This window comes from Cydia amplana, chromosome Z (assembly GCF_948474715.1).
Source record: "Cydia amplana chromosome Z, ilCydAmpl1.1, whole genome shotgun sequence".
Classification (NCBI taxonomy): domain Eukaryota; kingdom Metazoa; phylum Arthropoda; class Insecta; order Lepidoptera; family Tortricidae; genus Cydia; species Cydia amplana.
The window spans coordinates 32,243,834-32,257,755 of record NC_086096.1 but is presented as its reverse complement, the minus strand read 5'-3'; the positions used below and the strand labels follow the sequence as shown (position 1 = coordinate 32,257,755).

The following is a 13,922-nucleotide window of genomic DNA, read 5'->3' as shown; positions in this document are numbered from 1 at the left end:
TAACCATTGAATTGGTATTCACAAAGCTCACCTGGGAATAAACAGTATAGTAGGACCTCGAACTACGAGTTGTTGATACGCATCTCGAGGCCTCAGTGATGTTCGGATTGGTCTGAAGCGATGCGATTGTATGTTGGTAACTGATGTAGTTTTACCGCCGATAAGTATACGATATTTTGCGAGATACATCATTATGCTTTATAACCGACTGGTAGTAACTTATATATTACTTCTAAGCCATCAGTAGAGTTTATTTATAACTACATACTAAAGTACTTATTTACAGTTACAGAAATATTTTTTTTAAACAACATTTTTAAGGCATGCCTAATCATTGTAAACAATTTTTAATTTTAGATTAAATCGAATTACTTCGCCTTATAAACACTTTTATAGCAAATAAAATAACAAAAGACTTTAGGTACTAGTTATTCAGACCGATTATTATATGTTTGGGATGGATTGGAGCAAGTCTAATTTAAGTTTGTATTCCTTTTTATGTAGGCTGTTTCGAATTACATTACAAAAAATAGTTTAAGTTTTTAAAATTATTACGGATTTTTAGATCATTTTTACATACTAAAATATATATTATATTATTTATACAAGTTTTATTTCAAGCTGAAAATAATAATTATTAACGTTATTTATATACCGTAAAACGGGGTGAGTAGGTTTCGCGGGGAGATTCAGTTTTCATATGTAAAAATAAAATGTTATCGAGGTTTGAATTTCAGTTTTGACCCTACTCACCCCATTTTACGTTATTTGTCAAACTCATAAGCATTGAAGTTTTCAAATATATATTCAGTTGTGTTCATTGTGATTATAATTATGCTCTTTGGTTGTGAACTGCAGTCGCACCTGGTGGAATTAACGTTTCAGTAGGGTAGCACGAATCGAAGATTCTTAAAGGACATGCAGAATAAATATAGTGTTTTACAGTCTAAATGCATCTATGACAGAAAATAAGTTCCCTCTTAATGCAACAAGCAATTCCCATAACTCACACAGAACATTGTAGCTGGCGTGGTTACTCTCTATATATATATATATATATATATATATATATATATATGTAAATTGATATATTTGTTAAATGTACTTACTGAAACTCGTAAAGCATCATAACATTCATAACTTACCCTAGGTGTTGTCACTTCTAGATGCTGATCTGTCATTTCCGGATTGAGAATATTCGGACGAATAACAGCGTCTAGCTCTTTGGTGAATGTCCCAAAAATACTGTTTTCATCTAAAACAAAGTAAGTTTTAAAAACGTTACTAATTAGTAATTACTTAGGTTCAAAATGAGTACTAGATAAGCTACATACGTAAGAAGTAGGTCTATGGATGTAATTCAAAGAAAATACGTTACAACACAACTATGTATTAGGTTTCTAGTTTATGAGGCTTGTAAAACTGAGTTTAAATAATTTGTGATAATAATTAGTCAATCATAAACTAGGAGTAGTAGAGGTACCTGTGGTACCTAATCGTGAATATCGTGGTATAATGAACTACGTACGTATTTCTGAATCTATGTCGTCAATTAGGGACGGAGTTAGATTGTGTTTTAATTTTTTTCCCAAAGTTTGTTGCTTCATAAATTAGTATGGCCACCCAAAACAGAATATATTTTCACGTTAAAACGACGACAAAGTGCCCGCAGGCGGGCGCTGAGCATGACAACAATTTATTTTTCATGTACAAACTTGGTTTATTTTTAGATAAACGATTTTCACACATTGGTTTGACTAGGTTAAGGGGACTTAGTCACCAAGTGAATTACCTAGGAAGTAATGGATTTTTAAAACAATTGCAAGGAAGGAGGTTATTAATCAAAGCGCAATATGAAACGAATTGGAACTTTAAATGGTAGCGGACCTATGATAAAACTAATTTCAGTACATAACATCAAGGTACGAGTATGTACGTATTACAATAATTAAATAAAATACTAATTACTAAAATAATATGAATATTTTAAGAAACTGAACCGAACCGAACCTATAAAACAAGCCTTTTATAAAAATTTAAATTTTGCCTGTAAGCCGAATGGATTTTTGCCCTTTATGCCCCCTGTAGATAGTAAAGGATGATTCTACATTTCTATCATTCGACGATGTACATTTAGATTTAAATTATAATTAAAATTATAAACCCGGCTATTTGATTCGCGTTAAACATTTTGTCATACCGGCGCCTGGGTATTAACCCAAGCCCCATGTAACTAGCAAGTTCAGTCGTTATAACAAATACTCCTTTGATAGTGGAGCTAGGTTAATGCTACTTACTCGTAGGTACCCCTATGTCATTGGACGAACCGCACAGCAGCGCCACAAAGGCTTTAGATTGAAAAATTGTTACAACTGTAATCGAAGTTTTTGTTCGTTTCTTTACGTACACAAAGTTTGCTAGTAGAAAACCTCCATTTAACTTTTACCTACAATCATCATCATCATATTTATAGTTAACAGCCCAGCTCTTATTCATGGTGTAACCTCCATTTATTTGAGCTCCTGCTACAACACTACATTAACCTTCTATGTGACCTTACCACGCATGAACTGCCTTTGCAGTGTCAAACTGACATATTCGCTAACGTCTGCGTTACTTACTTTCTATACTTCTCGCTAGCATTGATATGCGAGTACGAGCGAGATGCGCATACGCTAGCGAATATGTCAGTATTGTCAGTATCAAACTGGTGGTAGCCGTACTCATCCATAAAGTCACGCAACTAAAAAAGTTTTTTTGTAGTTACGTGAAAATAATGTCAATAACTATTACAATTACATAATTTCTTTCAGTTTACCAACCTGAATCCGTTGATGTAGTATAGGGCCTAGTGTAACCGTAAGAGGCAGCCAACCCATGAGGTGTCGGTGTGCTCCTGCCTCTCGTCGAAGCGTCCCCCGACCCGTTCCTCTCGTCCGATCTATCCCTTCCGAAGTGTCCATACACTCTAGGACCATGCTCGTCCTCATCCAGTGTGTTCTCAACTGGGTAATTAATCGATTCTTCGTATACTTCATTGGTGTTAGAAGCGATGGTTCTGACAGTATTGATTGCGGGCGCAGAGCCGTACACGTATGGAGCATCGCTTTGGCAATTGGGTGCAGTCGACTGGCACATATCGTACGCTGAGTCTGGCTTGTTGGTAAATTGCAATAACTCAATATCACCCTGTAAGTGAAAAATTGCTTTGCTCGATTATTTTCTTCACGCTTAAACCATAGAATCGATTTAAATGAGGTTTTGTAGGTGTATGCGTACCTAAGGAACCTCGAATTGGTAAAGTCGATATGTCTTAAACAGGATAAATGAAGATGCAATTGCGGAAAATAAAAATTAAAGAAACATTAATGTATATCACCGTATACTATGGTAATCTGCTTGAATATATATATATTTTCGTTATCAACCTACTAAATTGCCAAAATCTATCACTCTTTTACGACTTGTAAGTCATTTTCCATCTTAAAGAGTCTCTTACTGAAGATTCTTGAAGAGTATCCTTTAGATAATGTCGGCACCTTGATTGTACAAAATGGCGCCGGCAAAAAAAAAACAATTTAATTTAATACCTACTCAATGTCCAGTCCGTGTCCTGACAAACCCATATAACGAATGTATTTTTAACTGAGTGAGTTGGCGGGCCTACAAACACGACTACAAGACAGATTCTCCCCTCCAACAAAGGGAAATGGAAACCTTAATGCCACGACACACGTAGGTACGCAAAAATCACTAAGTTAAATGGGTTTGGGTTGTGAAATAAAGAGGTAGAGTAACAAGCAATTTTTTACAGCTGAATAAACTGATATTTATGAAAAGAGCACGTGTCAGGCTCCAGGTATTTATATTCGATACGTTGAACATTACTATAAAGTAAAATTTGCAACTTTTAGTACTACTAATCGATGTGGAGGACTAACAACATACGACAAGGAGTATCTTTTAAATAATTAATCTAAACCCAAAGTTGTGCAATTGTCCATGTTTATATTGCATAAAGTTAAGTTAATATACTAATTATAACATTTATAACTTTATAATAGCTTATTTGATAAATTATACAGTTAATAATTTTTTTGAGCAAATAATTTTTTTGTTTGAGTTATGCATGGAAGCTTGTTTTGGCTTAAAACTAGTATATTTAACTTGTGGTATGATTACGTGTTGTATGTTTCCTTAATATATAAATATGAATTACCCCTGAATTACCCACTTGAGAGTATCACTAGACCCCGTTATGTCGCACTGACATTGCTTTTTTTATCGACTATCTAAATGTCGATAGTGTAGAACTTAAAGTTATATGCAAAATTATTGCAGTAAGTATATAATATATAAACATCGATATCGAGATGGTCGATAAAAAACATTCACGCTCTTCGGAAAAGCAATCTAAGTCCGACAAGATAACGGGGTCTATTTATCAGTATCATTGTGATACGATGTCACTAAGCAACCAATATTTTATTTATCGTTTTGACAATAAAATGTCTATATTTTCTACTATTACCACTTGAGAACATCATGATTCATGAATGTGATAAACTTCTTCCTAACAAAGGATTTTTGGTAGTATAGTTACTTATAGATTCTATAGATGTTAACCTTAGGGTACGGGTTAAACTTTGATCAATCATATCAGTCCAAATGAATTCACCCACTGCAGCGAGCCTCGGTGGTTGCCCTATGGCGCCAGCTGTTGTACGGGTAGTTGTTTGCGTAAAAAAGTAGTATAGTAATAATTTCCTCAGTACAGAAATAGAGAGAATAAATAATTAAAGAGCACCCATATTATTCTACGGTTATTAAATCTGCGTAACATAATACATGTATTATTTATAGAAAATTATTACGAGGGAAACTGAATTTAAATAATGGATTGAGATAATAACTGAAACGGTCAGAAGGAAACCTAAATAAATAAGTAACCTAAGCCTGCTAAATACGTATAATGTCTCTAAATGTTGAAATGGAAAATAAAGCTGTACTTGGTTCATGGAAATATAATAATAGGCTACGCCGTACACTCCACAGCATCGCTAGCTTTTTCTTCAAACAATGCCGGAAACACTGCTACTGACGTTAAATTAAAGCGCCTATATCCAACTTACCTTTGTATTTACTATCGATATGACTGTTTAGTTTCTTTTTTAAGTCTTTGTCCTCTAGACTTTTAATCGTGTATTCGGTGCCAACCACCAGCACGCCGTAGTTCTATAGTGCCCCTTCACAGTCCATTAGCAGCATGATCGAGTTGCCCTTTAAGCTGTATAGACTCACGTCATAGTACTGATCCGTGGAGTACTGGGTGCCAACTACCAGTACGCCCGCCAGGTTGAAGGTGCTGCCCGGCTGACGCTGAAGGGCGACCGTGCCCCTTACTTCGCAGTCCACTAACAGTGTAACCGAGTTGCCCTTTATACTTAAACCTAGTCGATGCCATCTGTGGAATCGAGAAAAACATACATAAGTACTCGTACTTATAGCCCTTGAAAAATAGGGGAATATTTAGGGAAAACAACATAGTCGAATATTTTTTATTCTTTTATCTTTATATCATACATTGGATACATTACTAGCCTTCTTTAAAAAAAAAAAACTTACCTTCCATCCGCGATGTCTACATGGAACGTGAGCATCTCATGGTCAGGAGGGTCGCCCCTGGTGTCCTCGTAGTAGAGCTCGACCATGGGGCCGACCAGTAGCTGGAGTTGTTCGTCACCCGCGTCGGAGTACAGCAGGAATAGGGTGTTTTGATCCCTGTCTGTTGAGAACGATCCATGAATACGTTAACTTTTCATAAGAACAAAAGCTGTCCTGTGACAATAATGCTCTCAGGTAATATCTCGCAGAGACCTACAGCCCATAATCTACGTCGGTTCGCCTGAAGCTTATAGAGCGAACTTTACGGAGCAAGTCGATCAATCTTCGACTTAAAATACGCACTTAAGTTTACCATTTTAGGGAAGGGTAGCTTACTTATATAGCAAATTGTCATAATCACCATGTTACGATCAGTCATTTAAACAACTGGAATGGCTGCAGAACAATGTGTGTCCGTGGGAGTACTTAATATATAAAATAACGCCGAGTAAATGAAAATAATGATACAATAAGACTTATTGCCCTGGAATTCTCGGATTCAATTAGTCTTACACATAAATAACTCTAACAGTAAAATAATTTAACGAAGTTAAATCTTTCTCGTATGTTTATCCAATTTGGCAAGTGTTTATTACCTTAGGTATATAATAAAGCACAGTTGTCATGGAATAGTAGATTGTTAACCAAGGGATGAAAGACCCTTATTTCAGTCGAGGTAATTTGGCGCTCGAACCCATTGACATTGCGAACAGTCCGAGGCTGAAATGACGCCTTTCATCCGAGTAAACACTCTACAGTCCGTTAGCTCTTAGAATGACCTTCGGGTATCGGCGGTAACACGCGAAGGTGATACTGCTGTCTGTTCTGCTTTCTTATTAACTCACAAAAAGTTTTAAACGATTTGGCTCCGCCGCATGGAGTACCTAAATGTTTTCCTACACATCAATTATGTTAAAATTAGAAAATAAGTAAGTACGTGCTGTGCTGCAAGCACCCAAACCCACTCCCTACGAGTTTACGTAGGTAACAAAACAACTATTTGCGTTGATTTATTTTGAATGGTAGTGCGAGCCCAGGGGCCAAACTGTAAATTGTAAAATAGCGTAGGCGAGGAATGTAAATAAGAGCACTCGCACTATGACATATCTAGTCACAAAACGTTCTTCAAAGCGAGCTTGTGTCTAGTAACTCTAATATAATTTGAGCCCTCTGTCCGCAACTAAGGGAACAACCACCGGTTTCAAAACAAGTTAACTTAAAGTAAGTTTTGTCGCATTTCATCAAAGTGCCAATTACTTTTAACACTACACTTTTACCCTAGCTTTTACCCCTTTAAACCCGAAATATGTCATATATAAAACGTCAAGCACATAAATCAAGCGAACAGCTATAAGCCTTATCACAAGCTACGAAATATCATTTTACCAAATATTGGCGTCCTAGATATATTTTTTATCATAAAACTTTAAAGTAGCGTTAGATACCCAAGCAACACTGGAGGAATACTCCGGACTTTGGAACATTTGAACCAGTGATTTGACCCAATTGAAACCACAGGCAAGTCATTGTCTTATTTTTAGACGAACCCATATGTTTTAAAGACAAACGTCATATTTGTTCATATGTCATATTCTAACCTAAGCCAAAACTGATTTGCCTCAATAGTATTCGGTAAGCGGCAAATATGTACTAGGCCTTGGGTGCTATTTCAATCAAATGTTATTCAAAGGCTCAGAAAGCCAGTAGGTACCTAGTACCTACAAGTTCTCCTTACACATAGTCATTCCAAAACTCTAGGTCTTTTTATACTGGCACACTGATGGAGTTTACTCGCCCAGGCTCGCGTGTGTAGGTACTGCCTACTTACTGCCCACAGGCTATACAGGCCTACCGCGGCCGTCGCGCCAGCGGGACGGTAGCAGTGTTGGCCGAAACGTTAATGCAATTGAAAATGTTGGCCACTAACCATTATAAATTGTATCGTAAACTGTAATCGTCCGTTACGGTTTAAGGTTCAATTTATAATGGTTAATGGCCAACATTTTCAATTGCATTAACGTTTCAGCCGACACTGGACGGTAGCCCCCCGAGCACACTTGCCAGCGAAATGAAAGTGTCACGTACAGCAGTCGGATTTTAAATGTTTATTTCTGGCTGACTGGTCGTTTGTGGCATTGTGATGAATTGTCACAAAGGGGCTAATCTAACCGCCGACCGAGGACAGTTCGTTTCCAGTTATTGTTATGAGTACCTACGCGGAATTCATTGCTCTATGTCACATTTGTAACTTGTAAGGAAACCGTCTTGATTTAACTTGACTTGAAATAGAAATCGACATTTCCACACTCAATAGGTACTTTTGAGTATTCGTATTATATAGGCGAGGTTATGTATAAATGAAACCAGCGCAAATATGCTTGTTTTCTTCGTCTCTAATGTGTGAGTATATCTTAGGTTTGTACGTAGGTTATGTTATGATTGGGGAATTTTAGTTCTATTCGATCGAGATTTTGTTTGCATGTAGAATTGTAGATCTAGTTCCCAGAACCCTTATTACATATGTGAAATGTATTTACACCAACAGTAGTTTCTATATGTAGGTACCTTCAAATTATTAATTGCTGTAATTTAATACTGCCCGCCTGTAAACCTATTCAATGTGGACAAATCGGGTCATTCAATGCTTTGACCAATTCAATCATTCGGTAATGATACCTTAAATTAAGAGCCTTGATGGCATTCTGTGTATGTCCACTACGTCGCCAGTACAATTTGATCCTAAAATACCTTATACCGACATGTTTTCGGAGATCACACCTTAAATGGGCAGACTAAGGCGAATACATGTTTGGCGATGGATATAATATAACAGCCCTGTTGGGATGCAATTTCAATCGCAGTAGCGAGTCTAAGCTAAGGCTCAAGCGAACTAATGTACATTGTACATAGCTAGCATTACTATATGTCAAGTCAAGAGTACGGGTCTTTGTTGCATAATCAATATATCAATATATATATAATAAAAGCAAGTGTACAATGTGTGTGCCGCTAAAACTCAGAAATGAGCTCCGATACGATGAAGGAAGTTATATTGCGGGGTAGCCCTCTATCTCCCGTCCATGAAGAAGTTTCCCGTTTTTACCTGAAGCGAGTGCTTTTGAAAATATAAGGGCTGAAAGTTTCGCCCAGACCCAGACCCAGAAGCAGTCGTTTTGTTTTTGAAATTTGAACCTTAACTTAATAGACGAAAGTTCAGAGTAGATCGTGAAATATATACCTACAAAAATGTGTACCTGGTGTGGTTTCTCGGGTCTTGGACATTTCTAGAACAGTCCAGAACATTCGAGAGTATTCGGGAGCATTCCACAGCATTTCAGAACATTCTGGAATGTTTTCAAATGTTCGAGAATATCCTAGATCATTATTGAACATTCCAGAAAACTTTCGATTGTTCTGGAATATTCTGGACCATTCGAAGCCTTTTTATGTAGGGTCGGAGCGGAGCTACCATTGGAAGGCGTATATAAAGCAAGTCGTAAGGTTCTAATGTTCGAGAACATCCCAGATCATTACGTAATATTCCAGGACACTCTCGAATTTTGTGGAATATGCTGGAATATTGGGGGTCATTTCATTTTTTTTACAACTACCACACAATCACATGTCAACTCTCTGAGCGAAGCCGGGTACCTCAGCTAGTACTAATTAGAAAGAGTTGAGTAGTCTATCTCGAGTGCTACATGCAGTTATCATTGTTGCAGTTCGTGGAAAATAAGGGTTGGCATTAAACGTACCGTAAAGTAGTCATTAGGTACATAACTTCGCCTTAAGAGTCTCACATCGTCCGATCCGATCGTAGGATCCTACATCCGATATCGGATCGGACAATGTGAAAACGCTCTAACTAGCATTGAATTATAATTCTACTATTACTTGTATCATGGACGTTTAGTACTTACCTATTTCATTCATCATTTAGGATTTGGTATACGTTTTAGTATCATCCATAATATTTATTTAGGGTCATCGTCATCGAAAACGATAGGAGGAGGACTATAAATCCGTGAAGCCAAGCTTTGGTCAGCATAAAGAATTTCACTACCTACGAGTAGTTTGCTAGAGAGCTAAATTTCATTATCTGCCTCTCTGTCGCTCTAATACGAGAGCGATAGAGAGGCAGATAACGAAATTTAGATTTTCGATTTTGCGGCAGGCCCTTTGAAGTTGCTTCGATCGCGCGTGCAATCAGAATACGTGGCTTGGATGCCGCATGCACTTAATCTGACGTTCCGAGTGATTAGACTTCTGACGGTGGGGCCAAATATTCCATTGCAGGACCATCTCCATCGGTTGTACGCTTAATCGAATTAATTTTATGGTCGAAACAACCGACAATTCGACAGCCAAGTGGCGTGGTGACTGAAGAATGTGGATAACTGTTTATGGCTATGCGAAGTGCGTGGTGGAACTGAATACGATGACCGCGCTCTAACGGGCTGATTCTAATTTTCGTCACTTTTGCCACCGACAGATCCGATCCATATCGTATCGAGATTTAATTTTAGACGTTTATTCAAATTAGAACCGTCAGTTTTAAACCTTGTTTTAAACACGTCAAATTTCATGGGCCTTTCTGTAAAACTATTTTAATAGTGCGTGATTCTACAGACCACCCATGCCCACATCTTGACGTACGCCAAGCGTATACATATAAATATGTGACGTCCCACGGGAAAAGGTACCTTATGGGCGTTTCTAGTTTCGGAGATATTCAATGTTTTGTAAAAAGGTGAAAAAATGTTCAATTTCTTTTTATTGTGTGATCTGAAACCTTAATGCTTAACGTTTGTTTACCTGTTTCTATTTTTGTTATAACTGACTTATAAGCCTAGTAATGTCGTTTCAAAGTTTAGTAGAAAAGGTACCTTATGGAAAAGTGATGAAAATTCCCAAAAAGAACTAGTCAATACGAGAAAAGAAGTTCGGTAGAGAAGTATATTTGCATTCAGAAAAACTAATTTGATAATTTCAGTTTTGGTCGGGGGCTAGCCAATATTATAAACGTACATCGACCGATATTACAAATCCGAGTAGCCTGCTATTATACCAAAGTTATTCTCGTCAAGTCTTTCTTAACTAGAATAATCTTCATTTGGTTCAGTTGTATATGCAATAAATCTGCCATTGGTTTGCTGAAAAATGCCAATACCCGACGCATTCCTATAGGTAATATCTGAGGTCATCGAACCTCAAAACCGCTTGTCTACAATGGCAACCAAAATATATTATTGATAAGAAATAGACGATTAAACCATCTTAACTCCATAATATTATTAGTTTATCCTAACTGTTCCATCATGCCTCATCATGTAACTTAACCACAAGGTACCTTTTCTTTACATACAAATTATTGGTAATTTTTAAGATTATTATGACGAGGAACTAATTAAATTTGTGGCAGTTTAATGTAAATTGAGATTTTCAATTCATAAAAAATAAACTTCAATGTAATTGATGTTTTGTAGTGATGTATTATTAAATTTATAACCATAAGGTACCTACCTTTTCTTAAATGTATGGAGCAAAGACCGTTATTGTTATGTAAGTTTAAAGTGGCATAAGAGGTTAAATACAGTATTTAGTTGCGGTTTTATGACTTATTTCATTTAAATGACAGAATTTCTTTCATAAGTGCTCAGAAAAATTTATTGTGGGTCACATTAAAAGTAAAACATATTCAATTTTGTGATTTTACATGAAAAAGTCAGAAATTAAATTTTCACGTCTAAATCGATTTTTTTTGCTTAAACTGTCTCTCAGAGTCGTTTTCTAATAGATAAATTTAAATCATGAGAGCTCATTGCAATCAATCGTGAAAATGAAACAATACTTTATTTTTAAGAGATTGGTTAGTATATACATAAATCGGTCGATATCAAAGGTTTCTATTTATATTACAGAACAAGTCGCAACATTTTTTAAATCTCAGGAGTCTAAAGTATTATTATTTGTAGTCAACTATGTAACTTACTTCAGGAACATAGTTTTTTAGGTGGCTAAACTTAAAACTCCTCTATCGTAAAGTTGCTCATTTTACAACATTATTTTCAAAAAATAATATCTCTGTAACTACACAACTTAGGAGGTTGATCTTTTGTGTTATCGATAGCTTATTTATTGTAGATTACTGGGGTATGTATAACTCCATACCCGCCATAAGGTACCTTTGACCATAGAACGTCACATATGTACCTATAAGATTACTAGTGTCGGACCGATATCGATAACTTCAGCCAGTAAATGATTTTTATGACGAAACCGAAACTTCGGTCGGCGACTGCCGAAAATGCAGATTACCAATTCAATACAAAACTCTCTATTGCACACCTTACACCGTTTACAATAAATTTAAATTATATACATATACAGGGTCATTTTTGGACCGTTAGCCATATTGTGCGAGGTGATTTAGGTAGGTCATACTGAACAACTTTTTCTATGGGACCAACCCGGAAATTCCATTTTCCGGAAGTTTTCCATCGTATTTTCTCGGAAAAGTTCGTATTTCTTGGCTACTACGGTCAACCTCAGTACTTTTTGTACCGAGACTCTCTGAAATAGCAATTCACGTTCGTACGCTTCCGTGAAAATACGATGGAAAACAATTATGGACTACATCGTTTACAACTGTATCCGAATCCGCAATCTTTTGAAAGGCCTTGCTACTAGGCCACAAACGCTTTATGGTCGCTAGTTACTTACTGGGTACCTACATTATTCAACATAATCTGCTTTAAAACACTTAATTAAAATTACTAATTACCTACTTTACTAGGTTCGCAAAATGCTTTCGCAATGTAGGTAATGCTATCACAATGAACAAAAGAATATTGTTCTCGCACATGTTTGAGAAAATTACTTTTATTTTAACGTACCTAAACCAAGGCAAGAAAGGATAAAAAGAAACATGGCAAACAATTTCTCCAAAACGGGATTATTTTTAATAAGCTGTGCGAGTGAGTTGTTTTACATTTTACTTTGTTTGTTAAAGAGCTATTTCGATCCCATTACCAGTGTACGAGGTTAATTGAGTGAGACTGTATGGCTTGAAATGATTAGTTACGCTCGCGCTAGGTACATAATTTTTAATCAGAAGTAAGTAGAAAATAAATAGTTACAATTAGGGTGCCAATGCATTTATTGACGCCTCGAGATGGATTCGGCACGAGGCGACTTACATAATTTGACTGGTAAGTTTACAATTCAGTGAGTGGCTTGAAATGATTTAGTTATTACGCTTGCACTAAGTACATTAGTTCAAATTAGAAGCAATTAGAAAATCAAGACGGTTATTAGTTAGGGTGCCAACGCATTCATTGACGCCTAGAGATCGAATCGGGTCGAAGCGTCTTTCACAATTTGATAAGTAGAAGTTTGAACATTGCTATTACCTTGTATTATACTACTCTTTGTATTACCGGTAATATACGGAATTATTGTTAGTCGAGAAAAGGTTAACCTAAATGTTAAGAAAGTTCACATCCTGTAACCACAAGAGACTGACAGTCGAAGTGACAAATAGCATCTTTCTCCCAAAAATATATAACACCATCTTAGAATACATATTTTATTGCATATGGCAAGAGACCGAATGGGTGTTACAAATTCCGTGGAAGATGGGTCTGGTGTTGGTGTGGAACTCCATATAGGTATGTAGACACACTAGTCGCGTCTCATCTGCAAGTGCCAACGCGGCGGCAGAAGCGGCTGAACAATTACCCAAAAACATTAAATATAGGGTCGCAGCGCCGAATACTATGTCATACCGTTTGGCGTCGAGACTCTTGGTCTGTGGAGTCTGAGCGAGCAAGAGAGATAGTGTCTGGGCACTACTCAAAGAATTCATCAAAAGGATAATAGTATACGTTACCGGTGACCGTAGAGGTGGCAGCTTCCTCACCCAACGCATTAGTATTTGGCTATTATGATGGTAGCATGACGTAGGAGGAAACGGGGTCATTCGAAGCATGATTTTTGTACGATTTTCGGCGGGGGGAGGGGGGGGGGGGGGGTAAAAATCATCAAAAATAGATGACGTAATTATGAACAGCCCCATGCTAGTTATTTTAAGATTCGTTTTATTTATTGTTGTGTGTTGTGTTTATCAGGGAGGAGGAAAATATTCTATTCTATCCACGATCCAGGAAAATATCCTATGCCTATCCATGATCACTCAACTCAGATATTTATTACCCGTGTCCCATCCTATTAAATCTCGGTTTTCTTGTACAATCGTA

The 13,922-nt window shown here is 36.8% G+C and overlaps 1 protein-coding gene across 1 annotated transcript in view; it reads right to left on the bottom strand.

Moving 5' to 3' along the window:
• LOC134661081 (collagen alpha-1(I) chain-like) overlaps positions 1–13,922 on the bottom strand; it is a 39,223-nt gene that overhangs the window by 21,898 nt on the left and 3,403 nt on the right. Inside the window, exons 3-6 of the mRNA XM_063516990.1 lie at positions 5,626–5,785; positions 5,302–5,464; positions 2,823–3,189; positions 1,146–1,255 (exon numbers count right to left, since the gene is read on the bottom strand). Coding sequence (XP_063373060.1) covers positions 1,146–1,255; positions 2,823–3,189; positions 5,302–5,464; positions 5,626–5,785 — 800 coding nt within the window. The remainder of the gene's footprint in view (positions 1–1,145; positions 1,256–2,822; positions 3,190–5,301; positions 5,465–5,625; positions 5,786–13,922) is intronic.